This window comes from Homarus americanus, unplaced genomic scaffold (assembly GCF_018991925.1).
Source record: "Homarus americanus isolate GMGI-L3 unplaced genomic scaffold, GMGI_Hamer_2.0 scaffold52806, whole genome shotgun sequence".
In the NCBI taxonomy this organism is placed as follows: Eukaryota; Metazoa; Arthropoda; class Malacostraca; order Decapoda; family Nephropidae; genus Homarus; species Homarus americanus.
Genome location: NW_024720773.1, coordinates 4064960 through 4083333, shown reverse-complemented (window position 1 = coordinate 4083333; position 18374 = coordinate 4064960). Strand labels below are relative to the sequence as shown.

Below are 18374 nucleotides of genomic sequence, written 5' to 3'. Positions count from 1 at the left end.
TCGATATAATAGCATTCACTGAAACATGGATCAACCTAAACTCATGTGAGTTACCAGTCGAACACCAAATTGTGGGTTACAAATTGTTCCATACCGATAGGCTGTCCAGGAAAGGAGGCGGAGTAGCTATCTATGTCAGGGATAATCTGAAGTGCGAAATAAATAAGGAAATAAAAGCTGAGCGGAATACAGAAACAATTTGGATAGAATTAATCGACGGTAGGGAAAAATTAATCATAGGAGTTATATATAGACCTCCCAATCTTGATAGAGTTAATGAGCGACTTATCTGGGATGAAATGCGCAGGGCTTCCATACACAACAAAGTCTGTATAGTAGGCGATTTTAACCTTGGCCAAATAGATTGGACTGACCTTACGGGTAATTCAGTATCAGAGGATTTCCTCGAAACGATCCAGGACTGTTTCCTAAGTCAACATATAACCGAACCCACCCGGGGTAATAATATACTCGATTTAGTTCTGTCAAACAGAGAAAACCTCATTAGCAATGTCGAGGTAGGGAACGAACTTGCAAACAGCGATCACAAAGAAATTAGATTCCAGTTAGAATTTCAGGTCAGACGTAAAAGGGATTCCATTAAAGTCCCAGATTTCAGAAGGGCAGACTTTGATAGTTTAAAGAGGCAGCTGAGAGAGGGGGTGTCGCGCTTGGGTGTGAACCTGACAGATGACACGGACCTGATAAGGAGATCTGAGATTGCCAAGTTCCACAACAATTTAAATAATGAGTTACTTAATGCACAAAGGCAGAACATACCATACAAAAAACTCAGATCAGACAACAATGACCCTAAATGGATAAATAATTATTTAAAGAACATTATTGGCCAAAGGAAGGCTATAGGTAGAAGGATAAATCGTGGTGAAATTTACCTCCGGGAGTATTATAAGGTATTGGCCGGTGGGGTTAGGCCTGAGATAAGGAAAGCGAAAAGGAATTATGAACTGAAGATAGCAGGGGAGGCGAAAACAAACCCCAAAGGATTCTACCAAATGTATCAAACTAAAACACGAGATAAGATTGGACCAATACGTTCAGATACCGGCGAGCTAACTGAAAACGACGGAGAAATGAGCAATAATCTAAATAAATATTTTTCAACAGTTTTTACCACGGAAAATGTAAACATGATACCCGAGGCACTCTATTCAGAGATAGTGAAGAAAACAAATTAAGCGAGATAGTAGTGACTAGTAACGATGCTAATAAGCAAATAGACAAACTGAAGCCTAATAAGTCACCTGGTCCCGATGAGATAGTTGCCAGAGTATTAAAGGAATGTAAGGAAGAGCTTAGTATGCCCTTAGCAAAGTTGTTTAACATGTCATTAAAAACAGGTGTAGTACCAGAATCCTGGAGGATAGCGAATGTAATACCGATTTTCAAGAAGGGGGATAGATCACTATCCTCTAACTACCGCCCAATCAGTCTAACATCAAGAGTAGGTAAATTACTAGAATCAATTATTTCAAACTCTATTCGAAACCACCTGGAAAAGCACAGGTTGATCAATGATTCCCAACATGGCTTCACAAGTGGGCGTTCATGTCTAACTAATCTATTAACATTCTTTTCATCAGTTTTCGAATCGGTGGACGAGGGGCACAATTATGATGTGGTATATCTCGACTTTAGCAAAGCCTTCGACAGAGTCCCCCACGAAAGACTAATTAGAAAGGTAGAAGCGCATGGCATCAAAGGTAATATCCTTAAATGGATTAGGGCGTGGTTATGGGACAGGAAACAGCGAGTGAGCATAAACGGCACTAAATCGCATTGGAGCAACGTCACTAGGGGAGTTCCCCAAGGCTCAGTACTTGGACCATTATTTTTTATTATATACATAAACGACATAGATATCGGCATAGACAGCACCATAAGTAAATTTGCTGATGACACTAAAATTGTAGGTGTAATTAAATCTGACGAGGACTCTGCAAAACTACAGGAAGATCTAAAAAAAAATTTCGAATGGTTGGAAAAATGGCAGATGAAATTCATTGTTGACAAATGTAAAGTACTCAGTATAGGAGATGTAAACAGGGAAACCAGTTACCAGATGAACAACGATGCCATTGTGGAATCCGACTGCGAGAGAGATTTAGGAGTAATGATAAGTAGGAATCTTAAGCCAAGTAAACAATGTGTTTTTGCTCGTAACAAGGCTAATAAAGTACTTGGGTTCCTACAAAGGAGTGTTAGTTACAAGACTAGCGAGGTCATCTTAAATTTATATCTAGCGCTTGTGAGACCTCACCTGGATTACGCAGTTCAGTTCTGGTCACCGTATTACAGAATGGATATAGAATCATTGGAAAGAAGCCAGAGGAGAATGACAAGACTAATCCCGGGCATTAGGAACCTTGAATACAGAGACAGGTTAAAGCATCTTAATTTGCACTACCTCGAGAGACGTAGAGTGAGGGGCGACATGATAGAGGTGCATAAACGGAAGTCACGGTTAAACAAAGGGGACATTACAAAGGTACTCAAACTATCCAACCAGGAGCGAACTTGTAACAATGGTTTTAGATTAGACAAATTTAGATTTCGGCGTGAAATAGGTGAACACTGGTTTGGAAACAGAGTAGTGGATGAATGGAACAAGTTACCAAATATTATCATTAACTCAAATACGCTGGATAGCTTCAAACATAGGTTGGATGCTTATATGAGCAATAGGGGTTGGGTATAAACTGGACTGCCCAGTATGGGTCAATAGGCCCGCTGCAGTTTCCTCCATTCTTATGTTCTTATACGAAATTTTGACATTTTTCTTATCAATGTTGTGCCTTATAATTGCTCCAGGAATACACCCTGTAATTTATCGCACGCTTTTGAGAATCTCCCTGTATAGTAAAATGCCCGAACCACACCACTTTTATTTTTCAGTAAAGTCTTCCTTAACTTCAACACATTTACTCTACTTGTCTTTCAAAGTACATTTTTCCAGTCTTTTAGAAGTCTGCTAACTGCTCTTCCAAACCACGCCTTTAGTTCCTCATCGTCCACAAAGCAGTATAACCTTGGAACTGGGATTTAAAGGTTCGAAGCAGATGATCGTCACTTCGGGAAAGGTATGAGCTGTAGAGAGGGTGATGGAGTAGCCTCAAATTAATAGGCTTGGTGTAGCAGAAAATCAAGACCATAATATTGCCGGCAGTGTTGACGTCTGATCTTCTGTTTCTGCAGCAGTCACCGTGATGAAACCAATTCTTACTACAGTTAAAGTTACTTGAGACTCAAACCCATCTTTCGGTCTGAAGCAGAAACCTTAGACACCCCTAAATGTTCATGGGTGATGGTCATAACACTTACATCTTCAACAACTTTGATGTTCTGATCCACCCTCATCAGTGCTGTCTGAGGGACATCCTTAACGGGATCATCCTCAAGGCTGTTGTGCTCATTGGTCCACCCTGTTACGGTGCTATATGAGGCAGTGTCTTTGTCATATATTCCCAAGATGAGATTGTTGTTGGACCTCTTTTGAAATTCTGATGGTATATTTTTTCCCAAATCCAAAATTATCTGATATATTTTAAGGTCTCATTACAAAGTAAAAACTTCACTTCATCATCCAGGAGTAACTATGGTGAAAGCTGACTGGTGGTGTGGTCCTCCACCTCATGACTGTAGTATTAAGTAACTCAACCACTCTCCCAACAGCCCAGTTCTTCCCCCGACTGACTTATTTGTTTTGAAACCTGAAGTTATACCTCCAAGGGCCACTTTCAGGATGATAATGAGATAACAAAGGTTACTGAGGCATGGTCAGAGGAGCAGCCTTCAGACTGGCGTAGTGATATAAGTGTATTGAAGTCATAGGAGACTACACTATATTGAATAATAAATTTGGGCTGTAGTTTTATCCGTTAATTATACACGCCCCCAAAATGCAAATTTTTTACCACCCCTCGTAACGTGAGTAAGACAAACTGAAGATAGTTACACAGTAATAGTGACGTAATCTGGAGGACGAAGCGCAGGAGTGACGTCATTTCCTTCACACAGGAGGCCGGGATGCCCATTGGCGGGCCAGACTTCAACCCTTACGTCATGCTGGAGGTCCATTATAACAACCCCAGTCTACTCTCTGGTGGGTTCTGCTGCTATAAGTGCTTCCTATGTGTGCTTCATGTGCAGTTCTTCATGAATAGTGCTCTATGTGTAGTGTGCTTCATCTGCAGTGCTGCAGGTGTAGTGCATCATTAGTGCTTCATATGCAGTGATTCATTTGTGATCCTCCATGTGTGGTGTTTCGTGGTAGTGTTTCATAGTAGTGCTTCATGTATAAACTTTCATTATAATGTCCACTGTGTAGTGTTTTATGTACTATAACTCCTCGTGGGATGCTTCATGTACGGTGCTTCATTTATGATGTTCTATAGTTGGCGCTCCATGTATGGTGCTTCACATATGATTTTTCTTGTGGATAGTTTTATGGAATGATTTAAACGCGGTAGTTCATGAGTGGTGCTTCTTATGTAGAGTTTGATGTGTAGCGATTCATGTGTTGTGCTTCCTAAGTGGTACGTCATGTGGGATGTTTTTGTGGTGGTGATTCTAGTGTAGTGCTTCATAAAAATGTGTGGTGCATTTTGTGGGGTCATGTATGGGTGTTTTTTACTTGTAGTACTTCATGTACAGTATAGTGCTTTGTGTGTGTGGTGTTCTTGTGGTGTGGTGCTTCACGAGTGCTTATTTTCTAGTGTGGTGCTTCACGTGTGGTGTTCCTCTAGCGTGGTGCTTCGCGTGTGGTGTTCCTCTAGCGTGGTGCTTCACGTGTGGTGTTCCTGTGGTGTGGTGCTTCACGTGTGGTGTTGTTGTGTGGTGCTTCACGTGTGGTGTTCTGTTGTGTGGTGCTTCACGCGTGTGTTCTGTGGTGTGGTGCTTCACGTGTGGTGTAGTGTTGTGTGGTGCTTCACGTGTGGTGTTCTGTTGTGTGGTGCTTCACGTGTGGTGCTCTGTTGTGTGGTGCTTCACGTGTGGTGCTTCACGTGTGGTGCTTCACGTGTGGTGTTCTGTTGTGTGTTCTGCCGTGAGTAACAATTTAAAACCTTGTGCAGAAACTGTAAACGTAAACCTGACGTTACCGGCATCACTCGGTTGTTACCGCTCAGTTTCTATTCCACCATTCTTGTGTCGGTCGATACTTATTTTAATGACGGTATTTCTTTTTTTTATATCATATTTTCTGCACTGTGACTAAAATATTTTTTGCGTTTTACATATTTTTTGTCTCCCGACTATCATATGTTTTGTGAATGATAAAGGTGATCGCTTGTATTATAAATACTGACGTTAGTGCTGTGTGTTTACAGGTCGCGTGGACAGCTCTGGGTTGGCCTTGCACTACAAGAATCATCTGAGACAACATGATGCGGGTATCATGGAGTTGGGCCTGGAGTACACCAGCAAGATGGCCATCCCCCCACATATGACCACCTTCACCCTCTCCGGCTACTGTGTTCCCGAGTGCACAGCGCTGGTCAGCCAATTCACACTATTTACTGCACCAAACTTTCATTTAAGTAATAAGTAATCCCGTGGCAACAGTAAACTAGAGGAAACACCGTTCTTCTGATAAGTTTTTTTCTGCCTCACCCACACTGCAGTACCACGACATACAGTAGATGTTTGCCACAAACTCAAGTCTCCTCACTATCCGCTAATAATTATATAATTCTTCATTTTCTTTTTCTCTATTTTTCAAGACTCTTTCACACATTATAATACTTTAGCATGCTTTATCTCTGCTTGCACTTACTGGAAAAAACAAAGAAGTTTTATACTCACTAGTGTCAGTATATGGCGTAGATGGCCTTCAACAGCTGGAGGGGAGATGATAATTATAACCGAAAATGCAGTAAACTTTTAAACTTATTTTTCATGCCCACAATAGCCGCTGTTTTTGTTGACAGTCGGGAACCTCTTTATCTGCACCAGTACCTAATTCCTGCTTTAGGGTCTTCTCACGTGGTCCTCAGAATCCTAACTCCTGTCCGAGTATCTCTGCTTCATACCCGCAGTACCCTAACACCTGCTCCAGAACCTCCACAGCTACTCCTGTACCCTAACACCTGCTCCAGAACGTCCACAGCTACTCCTGTACCCTAACACCTGCTCCAGAACCTCCACAGGTACCCCTGTACCCTAACACCGCTCTGCTCCGTCAAACTTCCGTAAGACAGTCCTTAACACCTAGTTCTCAGTACCTTAACACCTGTCTAAGTAATTACATATGTCTCAACACCATAAACTTCCTGTCGCAGGGTCTGCCGGAGGAGGGGATCCACATCTTTGGGTCTCAGCTGCACACTCATCTGACGGGGATAAGGGCGTGGACCAAGCACCTGCGGGGGGAGGAGGAGCTACCCGAGTTGAACCGCGACAATCATTACTCCACCCACTTTCAGGAGATCCGCCGCCTCTCCCAACCAGTCCATGTTCTCCCGGTGTGTGTGTGTTTAAGTTTACGGTTAATTTCTAGATGCTGTATAATGTTCGTCATGCATTTATCTCGGCTATATAGAGTACAATATCCCTATGAAAAACAATCCGACCCCACGCGACGTGTTCCCGGACTAAGTACAGTAATATGAACGTGTCACATCCTGCCTGATAAATGTTTAAAAGTGTGAGGTACCGTCTAGTTAGTTAAGGTTATTAATGTACTGCAAAACATTATGTTAATAGGTGATTAATCATTATTAGTTTCGATGTGAATATAATAAAGGTGCGCTTTTATTGTCTCCTTATACCAGATGACGTTTACAGGGGCTCGTTATAAACATGCCACAAATCATTACACAAGATATTTGTTTTAATTTGATGCCATAGTATGTTAACTTTTGCGAGTTTCCTTCTGTCGAATGTAAACAAACACAGGGCTGCCACACAAAATCAGGCAAGTCCCTGTAAACGCACTAGTGAAGGGGACTGTACATCATTTCTGAAGTGTTTTCTAACGAAACCATTTTGAAATATCTTTGCCTGGGCTAATATCTGCACTCATGCGAAAATAATAAGATGAAATAAAATTATCATGTTTGCCAAAATAAGTCAGACTCTTTACACAATTTGACTAACAATAAAGACATTTCGGGTTCACAGAATAACGCCACAATTTGTGAACAATCTGTCCAGCAGAGCCGATGAACCAGTTACTCCTGCTGTTCTTTCATTAGGGTATCTTAACTGCCACCCAAAGAACGTGGGGAAAAATAAACTGCAATACCTTTAATTTAACGGTATTATGTACAGTACGTTTGCTGTTTATATGGGACAAATTATAAACTGTCAGCTTGTATTATATGGCCATAAATTAGTTATATTGTTTGCCCGATTATGTGAGTCCATCAATAATGTGATTAAATATGTAACTAAACTCATCATGACGTCGCTTGTGTTACCTCGTTGTTTACCCCCATATCTACTGCTGGGTGACGCTCTGAATTTAAACTTACTTAATAATTCCGTGCTCATGTATTATGCCGACATAGTGTGAGGCAAAATGTTGTTGGTAAATACTACAGAGAAGATCGCTAGCGTAACCAACCAAACTCAAACTAATATTAAGTATTTTAGGTTAGGTTGGGTTAGGTTAGGTCATCTTAAAAATAAATGGTTGAGCAGTCCCCTTTGTGTTACCTTTCCACCAGAAGAGTGTGAAGGTGCAGTTAGTGTAAAACTCTAGACAGTGTACAGTCACACTTCAGGGAGGTGACTGATACTGCTTCTGCCCAGGTGTAGTGGGTCACCACCGTGTGTTTACCCTGTCTAGAACCTTCCCATTGCCAGACTATCGTTTAATCGTTTAACTTTCAGAAAATTTTTTGATGAGTAGACGCCCCATCCCTGATTTGACACGAGATGACCATATCTGATCTTCCTCAGGGTGACTCCCTTATCATGACATGCGAGTACTCAACGACGTCACGAGACAATGTGACGGTGGGAGGGTTCGCCATCAGCGACGAGATGTGCGTCAACTACGTCCACTATTATCCCAAGGTGGACCTCGAGGTGTGCAAGTCCTCCGTCGACTCCGCCACCCTCGTTAGCTACTTCAACTTCATGAACAGGTGGGCAGCCTCCTCCTGTCTGTGTACCCCATGTTACCCCAGTCCTTCTCTCTACAGGTACTACAGTATAATACTCTCTTGTAATTATTTGATAACAATCTAATGATCATTTTTTTCTAAAATGTATGATGAAAAGTGAAAGTGGGTCCCAAAGGCATGACTGCCCGTTAAGGACAGTGTGGATACAGCACACTGTATACTAAGCCTTCGGTACACAAGGAGGCAGCATGACCGGTACTGCACTCGACCGCCTTCACTTCCCCAAGTTGCAAACTTAGGTATCCATTTACAACTAGGTGAAGTGGGAGCGCCCTGGTATCAAACAACCGACCACTGGAACAGGAGGCGCGCGCTGTATTCATTCGACCGCCGAGCTCCATTATTAAGATGGAATTAAATCCTTGAAAACAGGGAAAAACTACTGTGAATAAACTGGGGTCTATCACACAGGAAGAATATTACACAAAGTCTTAGCAAAAAATTATAAAAATATTTGATGCCGTGGGAGAAGAATGTGTATCCCGGAAGTCAAGGAAGAGCTGCCTAAAAAAAAATACCACCCGTGAAAAAAATATCCCCTGGTCCTCCTACCCTCAACTTTGCCCATTATTATTTCTGCTATTATCCCTTCATCCCTATTTATATGACCAAATTATCTAATTTTCCTTATTCTATAAAAGTAATTCATTTATTCTTTTCTTTTCTCGACAATATAGCTTATTTTAGCATTCGCCTATAACACCACATCTCAAAGACCTCTACTCCAACCTCTTTCTGGTATTTGCTGAAAGTGTCTACGCGTCTGACCCATACATCAGTCCTTGCCATATAAAGCCTTTCAGCAGCCCTTTTCTTAAATTGATGTTAATTGTCCATTTTCATTAGGTCTTTAAGACTATTAAATGCTGTTTTGCTTGTCCTATCCTGCTTTGAGTTCTTTCGTACATTTACCATCACAACTAATGTTGCTTCCCAAATACTGTACACTAAATTTTCCACCTGTGTTATTTCCATGTTGCCGACCATAATTTTTGTTTTAGGGTTTATTTCCAATTTGGAAACAACCATTACTTTAGTGTCTTCAGCAGCAACTCTTAACCTATATTCTTCACCTTTTTCCACTTGTCTGTTTATGAGTTTTCGCAATGCTTCTTCACTCTGTGTTAAGAGCAGTATCATCTTCATAGCGTCAATTTGATATTACTTTACCATTATCTTTTTCCCTTCATTGTCACTTTAAGAATTCTGAATACATATTATACAATGTTGAAGAAAGAGATCACAGTCTTGTCTTATTTCGTCTAACTCTGAACCATGGAATTAGTAGTGCATTATTTACTAACATTTCAGCCTCCTGTTGTCAGTAAAGATGTTTTTATTTATTTTTTATTTTAAGATCTCCTTTATTAATGCCAAATTTATTGTGTTTTACCTCATCAAAAGCTTATTCAAACTCAACAAAACAAATACACAAATTTTGGGGGACCTCTAAAGCCCTTTCACTCAAAATTCACAAAACAAATATAGCTTCTCTAGTTCCTTCACCATAGTAACACACAAACCTACTCCACTTTAGTAGGAGATACAGGTGGATGTGACAACACTATATCCCCCGTCTAACCTAAAAATTGTATAAAAAATGTCTCGTCGTGAACAGCAATATTCTTGGGATAAGAATATTGACACTATCTTATTCGCAAGGAAAAATAAATATCATATTCATTATATTCTTAGATCCTTTGACAGTGGTGCAAATTCCTTCTCCTTGTCGGATTATTGGTGATGATTTGCCAGCAAGCCATTGAAAGTTCAATTAGTCAACAGAGATGAACCCTGCAGAAAAATATTTACAATTCACCAACGACGTGACCATTAGAGGAGATAGTCTACTAGCACCTTGTGTACGGGGATAGTCTTCTTAGCACCCTATGTACGGGGATAGTCTACTAGCACCTTGTGTACGGGGATAGTCTTCTTAGCACCCTATGTACGGGGATAGTCTAATAGCACCTTGTGTACGGGGATAGTCTTCTTAGCACCCTATGTACGGGGATAGTCTACTAGCACCCTATGTACGGGGATAGTCTACTAGCACCTTGTGTACGGGGATAGTCTACTAGCACCTTGTGTACGGGGATAGTCTTCTTAGCACCCTATGTACGGGGATAGTCTACTAGGTGTACGGGGATAGTCTACTAGCACCCTATGTACGGGGGATAGTCTACTAGCACCTATGTACGGGGATAGTCTACTAGCACCTTGTGTACGGGGATAGTCTACTACCTACACCCTATGTAGTCTACTAGGTGGGTCTAGCACCTTGTGTACGGGGATAGTCTACTAGCACCTTGTGTACGGGGTCTCCTTTGAGCTGAATATAATCGTCTGGCGTGAATCAAATAACATGTTAAGCGTGGTCTCGTAGTGTTGGAGTTAACTAGTGTGTTTAAATCATCTACACTGTTGATTGCTAATACAGGTTAGAGGAAGGTAGAATTGCTTAATTTGTCCTTCATTATCTTTGACACATCAAGTTGTTGTGTATTGTTAACCTTTAGAATTAGAACCCAGTACTTCTCATTTATCGTCTTAGTTGTTTAATATACCTGTCTAGATTACGACAAAAGGAATATTGTGTTCGTAAGTCATTGATAACTTGACCCATATGGACTGTTGACACCGATACGTTGATTACATATAAACAGTTAACCAACACCTTAATGTTTACCAGCGTTGACTTAAACAGAGATCTTCACAAACATATCAACAACCTCCGTGTGTTTATCTTGGCAACATGACTGTGACAAGTGCTGTGGTCATCGGCAGGTGGGAGTTGCAGCAGACGTCGCCGGAATTAGGGTGGCGAGAAAACTACCAGGCTATCCGCTGGACTCCGCTTAGGTCTGGCATGATGGCCGACCTCTACCAGAACTCTCCTCTCTCCATGCAGTGCAACAAGTAAGTCTCTTCCATCTTCTTTATTACAATTAAAGCCAGAGAGTGTGTGAGAGTAGAGGTTTGACTGAGTGTGTGAGAGTAGAGGTTTGACTGAGTGTGTGAGAGTAGAGGTTTGACTGAGTGTGTGAGAGCAGAGGTTTGACTGAGTGTGTGAGAGTAGAGGTTTGACTGTGTGTGTGAGAGTAGAGGTTTGTCTGAGTGTGTGAGAGTAGAGGTTTGACTGTGTGTGTGAGAGTAGAGGTTTGACTGAGTGTGTGTGAGTAGAGGTTTGACTGAGTGTGTGAGAGTAGAGGTTTGACTGAGTGTGTGAGAGTAGAGGTTTGACTGTGTGTGTGAGAGTAGAGGTTTGTCTGAGTGTGTGAGAGTAGAGGTTTGACTGAGTGTGTGAGAGTAGAGGTTTGACTGAGTGTGGAGAGTAGAGGTTTGACTGAGTGTGAGAGTAGAGGTTTGACTGAATGTGTGTGAGTAGAGGCTTTGACTGAGTGTGTGAGAGCTGAGGAGTAGAGGCTTTGACTGAGTGTGTGAGAGTAGAGGTGTGTGACTGTGTGTGTGAGAGCAGAGGTTTGACTGAGTGTGTGAGAGCACAGGTTTGACAGTGTGTGAGAGTAGAGGTTTGTCTGAGTGTGTGAGAGCGGAGGTTTGTCTGAGTGTGTGAGAGCAGAGGTTTGTCTGAGTGTGTGAGAGCAGAGGTTTGACTGAGTGTGTGAGAGTAGAGGTTTGTCTGAGTGTGTGAGAGCAGAGGTTTGTCTGAGTGTGTGAGAGGTAGAGGTTTGTCTGAGTGGGGTTTGGTGTGTGTGAGAGTAGAGGTTTGAGTGTGTGTGAGAGTAGAGGTTTGACTGTGTGTGGAGAGCAGAGGTTTGACTGAGTGTGTGAGAGTAGAGGTTTGACTGGTGTGCAGAAGGTAGAGGTTTGACTGAGTGTGTGTGAGAGCAGAGGTTTGACTGAGTGTGTGTGAGAGTAGAGGTTTGACTGAGTGTGTGAGAGTAGAGGTTGACTGAGTGTGTGAGGTAGGGGTTTGACTGGTGTGTTGTCTGAGTGTGTGAGAGACTGAGTGTGTGAGGCCCAGAGGTTTGACTGAGTGTGTGAGAGTAGAGGTTGACTGAGTGTGTGTGAGAGTAGAGGTTTGACTGAGTGTGTGAGTAGAGGTTTGACTGAGTGTGTGAGTAGAGGTTTGACTGAGTGTGTGAGAGCAGAGGTTTGACTGTGTGTGAGAGCAGAGGCTGAGTGTGAGAGCAGAGTGAGAGTAGAGGTTTGAGGGTGTGAGAGTAGAGGTTTGACTGTGTGTGAGAGTAGAGGTTTGACTGAGTGTGTGAGAGTGGTTTGACTGAGTGTGAGAGTAGAGGTTTGACTGAGTGTGTGAGAGTAGAGGTTTGTCTGAGTGTGTGAGCTTTGAGTGTGTGTGAGAGTTTGACTGAGTGTGTGAGAGTAGAGGTTTGACTGAGTGTGTGAGAGTAGAGGTTTGACTGAGTGTGTGAGAGTAGAGGTTTGACTGAGTGTGTGAGAGTAGAGGTTTGACTGAGTGTGTGAGAGCAGAGGTTTGACTGAGTGTGTGAGAGTAGAGGTTTGACTGTGTGTGTGAGAGTAGAGGTTTGTCTGAGTGTGTGAGAGTAGAGGTTTGACTGTGTGTGTGAGAGTAGAGGTTTGACTGAGTGTGTGTGAGTAGAGGTTTGACTGAGTGTGTGAGAGTAGAGGTTTGACTGAGTGTGTGAGAGTAGAGGTTTGACTGTGTGTGTGAGAGTAGAGGTTTGTCTGAGTGTGTGAGAGTAGAGGTTTGACTGAGTGTGTGAGAGTAGAGGTTTGTCTTGTGAGTAGAGGTTTGACTGAGTGTGTGAGAGCAGAGGTTTGAGGTGTGTGTGAGAGCAGAGGTTTGACTGAGTGTGTGAGAGTAGAGGTTTGACTGTGTGTGAGAGTAGAGGTTTGACTGAGTGTGAGTTTGGAGAGAGTAAAGGTTTGACTGTGTATGTGAGTAGAGGTTTGACTGAGTGTGTGAGAGTAGAGGTTTGACTGTGTGTGAGAGTAGAGGTTTGACTGAGTGTGTGAGAGTAGAGGTTTGACTGAGTGTGTGAGAGTAAAGGTTTGACTGTGTGTGTGAGTAGAGGTTTGACTGAGTGTGTGAGAGTAGAGGTTTGACTGTGTGTGTGAGAGCAGAGGTTTGTCTGAGTGTGTGAGAGCAGAGGTTTGTCTGAGTGTGTGAGAGGGAAATGAGAGATCTTCATAGTCATCCAGACAGCATCCCGAGCACATGGTTTCATCATAGGAGATTTTAATTACTTGAGCTCATTCCTCACGTGAGGGGAGACGACCTTCACTTTTGATGACTGAGGAGCAATGGTAGACGAGGTCAATGTTGGGGAAAAAAACGAATTCTGGCCAGCGACCGCTACGTGCTATCGTGGGATACATTCTTTGATAGTCGGGAGAGAATGGTGGAGAAGGAATACTGTGACTGCAGCCGTGGGGATTAACAGCTGATGATGGACAAACTAAAGAGAATTAACTGGGGGGATATTGTTAAAGAGGACATAGACAATCATTGCAAGACTTCATGGAGATTCATAAAATAACAGTAGTGGGATGCATACCCCTTAAAATAAATTCAAGAAAGCCTAAAAAAAAAAAAAGCACCAGCTGTGGAAGAAATGCCAGAGTACAAGACATTATGCTGACTATTTAGTACAGAATACAAAAAAAAAACCCTGAATATGGCCAATCATGAAATTAGAGATGAAATTTACCCTAAATATTAAGAAAGATCACGTGTTTATATGGCCATCTAAACGACGAAAACAACGTGGTTCTGGAAGATAACCAGACAGCAAATTCTCTAAATCAAGGGCGTGTAAACTTTTTGCGTAGAGAGCCACAATAAAAAAAAATTGGTTGATGATGGGTCATACACTCAATATACTGGTTTTCAAATTCAAAATTAATGATAAATTTTATGCGAAATAGACAAAATACTTACTGTGTTTGTTAACTAAAATGAGTTGCTAATGGGATGGGTGACTTTGTATTTGCTGAACTATGTCTACAATATCTGGCTGGATGGATGACGTAACAACACGAAGGATGTTTAGTAGGTGCACATCAGTAATATAAGAGCTTAATTCATTTTTGAATAAAGTTGTTCAAATAAGTATCTACTTCCAAACACTGACAATTTTTTGTGCGTGAGCAGAAAGTTGTGGATAATCTGCACTTGGTAAATAATTCTTATAAAATTCCTGGTAACATATCATATTTCTTATTTAGTTCATTGTTGCATTGGAGGTCGATCACTTCCATATGGTACATCTCTGGAACAGTTTCTACAGCCACAGTGAAAGGTGCGGCAAATAATTCTATTGCTAGTCTAGTGCACGGCGTCTGATATCCTGTAATCTGTGTGAGTATTCATCCTGCAAGGCTGTCAACTTATCCGCAAACTTTGAAAACTGCTCGTCCTTAACTTCATACTTGCCGAGAGTTGGGAAATGAACTGTATTATCCTTTCTGATTTACGACTCCCAGAGACGTAATTTTGTCTGAAATCCTTTGATTAACGAGAAAAGGTCACTTATGAGTTTATCTTTTCCCTGGAGTTTCACATTCAAACTGTTCAGATGTTGAGTAATGTCCACCAGAAATGCTAGATCACAGATCCATTCCTTATCAGTCAGTTCTGGGACACTGTTATCTTTATATTTAAAAAGAAAACAATTTCTCCCAAAAGATCATAAGCTCTTTTCAGCATTCCTGCTCTACTTGGCCACCGAACCTCACAAAAGTATTTCACTTCACCAAACTCTGCTTCAATGTCTACCAACAACTGTTGAAACGGACGGTGATTCAAACCTTTTGACTTGATAAAGTTGATTGCTTTTACAAGGACACTCGTCACATGGCGAAATTTCAGTGTTTTTGAACACAAAGTTTCTTGATGTATGATACAATGACATACAATTAGTGAAGAAAAATCAATATTCTAAGATTCCATTTTACCCTTAAACCTACCATTGCCGGAGCTCCATCAGCTGTAAGACTAGCCAGTTTCTTGTAATCAAGGTCGAACTTGCTCAGTACCTTGTCCAATTCGTCAAATACATCCTGACCAATAATTGTTGCCTTGATGGTGTGAAGAGAAGCCAATTTCTCTGTGATATGAAATGCGGCAGAGTTGGTCATGCTGGCCGATATATTATTAAGCCCTGGATGTGGGGGGCCGCAGGCTGGGTTCATGGTAATTTCAGAAGTGGGCTGCATGAAAGGCTTCGAAGACCGCACAGCCCTGCCTAAATGATTACTCTGCATCAATGTTGACAATAAGAGACGGAGCTAGCGAGTCAAGACGATGGCATTTTTTTTTTGCCATTTCATATAATATATGGAATTTATATTAATTCTTCTTGCCACATAAATATTTTTATTTATTTTTTGCCTTGCAGGTCATCAGGTGCACGGTTCCCCGGCTACTGGGAGAATATTGCCATCCCTCATGTCCGTCACCCTCTTCCTCTACCTCAGAGAAAATGTGACCAGAACAAAGATGTGGTTAGAGAAAACGACAGTATGGAGGGGGACACTCTTTTAAAATAGATCGGCTTCTTAGGGCTTTTGGTGCCGTCGCACAAACGGTTACTCTTAAGTTAATGGTTGTGACGGGAACTCTTTTTAAGTCCAAACTAGAAAAGCCTCGGCGCATGTTCAGGTATTTTTAAGATCTTAAATATGCCAAGTGAACGGCCGTCCGAGGGGCTACTAAGATGACACGCTCAAATTAGTGAAGAACTTCAAGGTCACATTTTATATACGATTAAATGACGTATACTTTAACAGTTGTTGTTCATGTACTTGAAGAATAAAGAATTTGAAGACTACCATAGTTAAGCTTATGTATGTTGTATGTTATTAAAAATATAAGATGGATTATAAGGAAAGGATTCCCTAAAACAGTTTATTACAACATTTAGTAGAACACGTACACTCCCAGCTTGAGTATGGGTAGAACACGTACACTCCCAGCTTGAGTATGGGTAGAACACGGACACTCCCAGCTTGAGTATGGGTAGAACACGGACACTCCCAGCTTGAGTATAGGTAGAACACTGACACTCACAGCTTGGGGTTTATTAACTGTATATCCTTGGGTGTGTCAGTAATTGGGTAATTCTATAATAAGGTGAATGGACTTTGGATGATAGAAAAAATAAAACGATAATTAAAAAAAAAGTGTTTTTTCTCCTTATGACGGTAAGATGTATGAACATTATTAGATGGATATTTATTAAAAAAAATATATATTTTACATCGGTTCAAATTGTAGCCTAAGGATCAAATTTTTTGCCTCGTATTCCAAAGCACACGCCCGTAAGGAGGACAAAGAACTGCTCTACCGATTTTCACGAAACTTGGTGGCAACACCCTGTGGGATCCCTGAATGTTTGTAACCACTTTTTTCATATCTGGTAACCCAAACTTTAAACAATAAAGGATTAACGGCAATGTGGCACTGGACACTCATAATGCCAACGAAATAACCCCACCCCTTTGGGGGGTGCAGGGTATAAAGATGCCAAATGCACAAATCACATCCTGTTATTAATGTTATTTTTGTAGACCTAAAACCAATGATTTCCATACCTCCACCCTCCACCCCAACCCAACTTTATTCAGTACCCTGGTAATATATTTCACGGGGAGCTGTCCCGGTGTGCTACAGACAGACAAGGGACAGGCATTCAGAACCTTAAAAACTGTAACCAGAAAAGAACTTACTGATGAAATTGAAGCCAGTAGACAAGTGCAAATAGGCACTAGCCAATCCATTGTTTACCATGATGAGATGTATCAAATAAAACATGTATATGGAGCAAGTAACAAGATCATTAGGTGTTGTAACCGCTAGACTAAGGTTAGGATATAAGTACATGTGGCAGTATGCCCCTCAGGCAGATGTGAACAAGACATATGGCCACACACTCCAACACTACGTCTTAGATTGTGAAAAAATAGAACCTTATAGGGACAGATCCAAGCACACTGTGTATGCAATGGCACAGTACTTTATCTCTGATGACAAGATAGCTGATATACTAAGGCTGTATCCACACTTGGCATCTAGTACCTAATCAAAATTCTATGTACCGACTTAAACAAACAATGTACTGGAAATATTCTATAACATTCATTGCCATAATATCAAAATCACTGGGCTCTGATAAACACCCTTTGTGACCTCTACTCTGTAATTCTTTTTGCGCTACCGTTCATAGGATATGTATGGGATACACAATAAACTAGCTGCTGTCCGCGGCAAAATTAAAAAAAAGAATCAATTCCTCTACTGGAATACATTCTTCCATACTATGGTGTCTTGTTTGTGATGTTCACTTTGGCATTCACCGAAACCACTAACTGAACCACAGGTGAACTTGACTTATTCGTTAACCTTAACTAAGAACTGAAGCAAATGTGTTGGGTGGGCACTCGTACAACTGTTACATGTCCTCTACTTTTTACAATCTATAGACATATGGCCACTAAGCAGACGACCAAAACATAGACCGTTCCTAATAATGAAACCTTTATATTCCTCATCTGACTTTTACACTAAGATATCACACACCTCCAAAGAAAGTGTCTTACTACAAAACATGCATTTCATTGGAGGTTTTGCAGTATCTTCTTTGGAGGTAAATAAAATACTACAATTTATTCTTGCTCTCAAGCGGTCCCTGTGGTTCTAAATAATGCACAAGACATCACACAGCTTCCTTCTCATTAAATCCCACCAAGTCAGAGAACTTTACAGGTCAATGTTCTTATCCTGTAACATTAACCACTTGTGTACAGGAACTCGTATGTGCTGAATAAAATCGTCTGTCGTTAACCAAATAAAACATTAATAATGGCGCCCTGTAGTGAAGGGATGAGAGGAGATAGTCTGCTACCTGCCAACTCCGCCATATATCTTGAATGGACAAAGGTAACTTCTCTAGAACCTATCTCACCATCTTTGGATGCTTCATTTCCCTCACTCCTATTGTGACACCCACCAGACTGTTTACAACTCACGAGCATTACAGATAATCCGTCTAATCCTCTACATCATCAACTTCTGGGCCTCGCCAGCTAAAAATCTTCTCAACATATGCCGTGACATCTGTGACATCTGTTCTTCATTACCATATCTTGTATCAAAAAAGTTTCCTCACCTCAAGGTATCCTGTACCTTGTGTCATGTGTACTGCTCTAAATAATATAGCCTTAGTTTATCATCAGCAAGCCTTTTATTTATTATGCTGTTAAAGGCTCTTATAAATAATC

At 41.3% G+C, this 18374-nt stretch overlaps 1 protein-coding gene across 1 annotated transcript in view; it reads left to right on the top strand.

Moving 5' to 3' along the window:
- LOC121860904 (dopamine beta-hydroxylase-like) overlaps positions 1-16277 on the top strand; it is a 45599-nt gene extending 29322 nt beyond the window's left edge. Inside the window, exons 7-12 of the mRNA XM_042358272.1 lie at positions 4039-4123; positions 5349-5515; positions 6300-6482; positions 7924-8111; positions 10938-11069; positions 15494-16277. Of these exons, the coding sequence (XP_042214206.1) occupies positions 4039-4123; positions 5349-5515; positions 6300-6482; positions 7924-8111; positions 10938-11069; positions 15494-15644 (906 nt within the window). The 3' untranslated portion in view covers positions 15645-16277. The remainder of the gene's footprint in view (positions 1-4038; positions 4124-5348; positions 5516-6299; positions 6483-7923; positions 8112-10937; positions 11070-15493) is intronic.
- The last annotated feature ends 2097 nt before the right edge of the window (positions 16278-18374 follow it).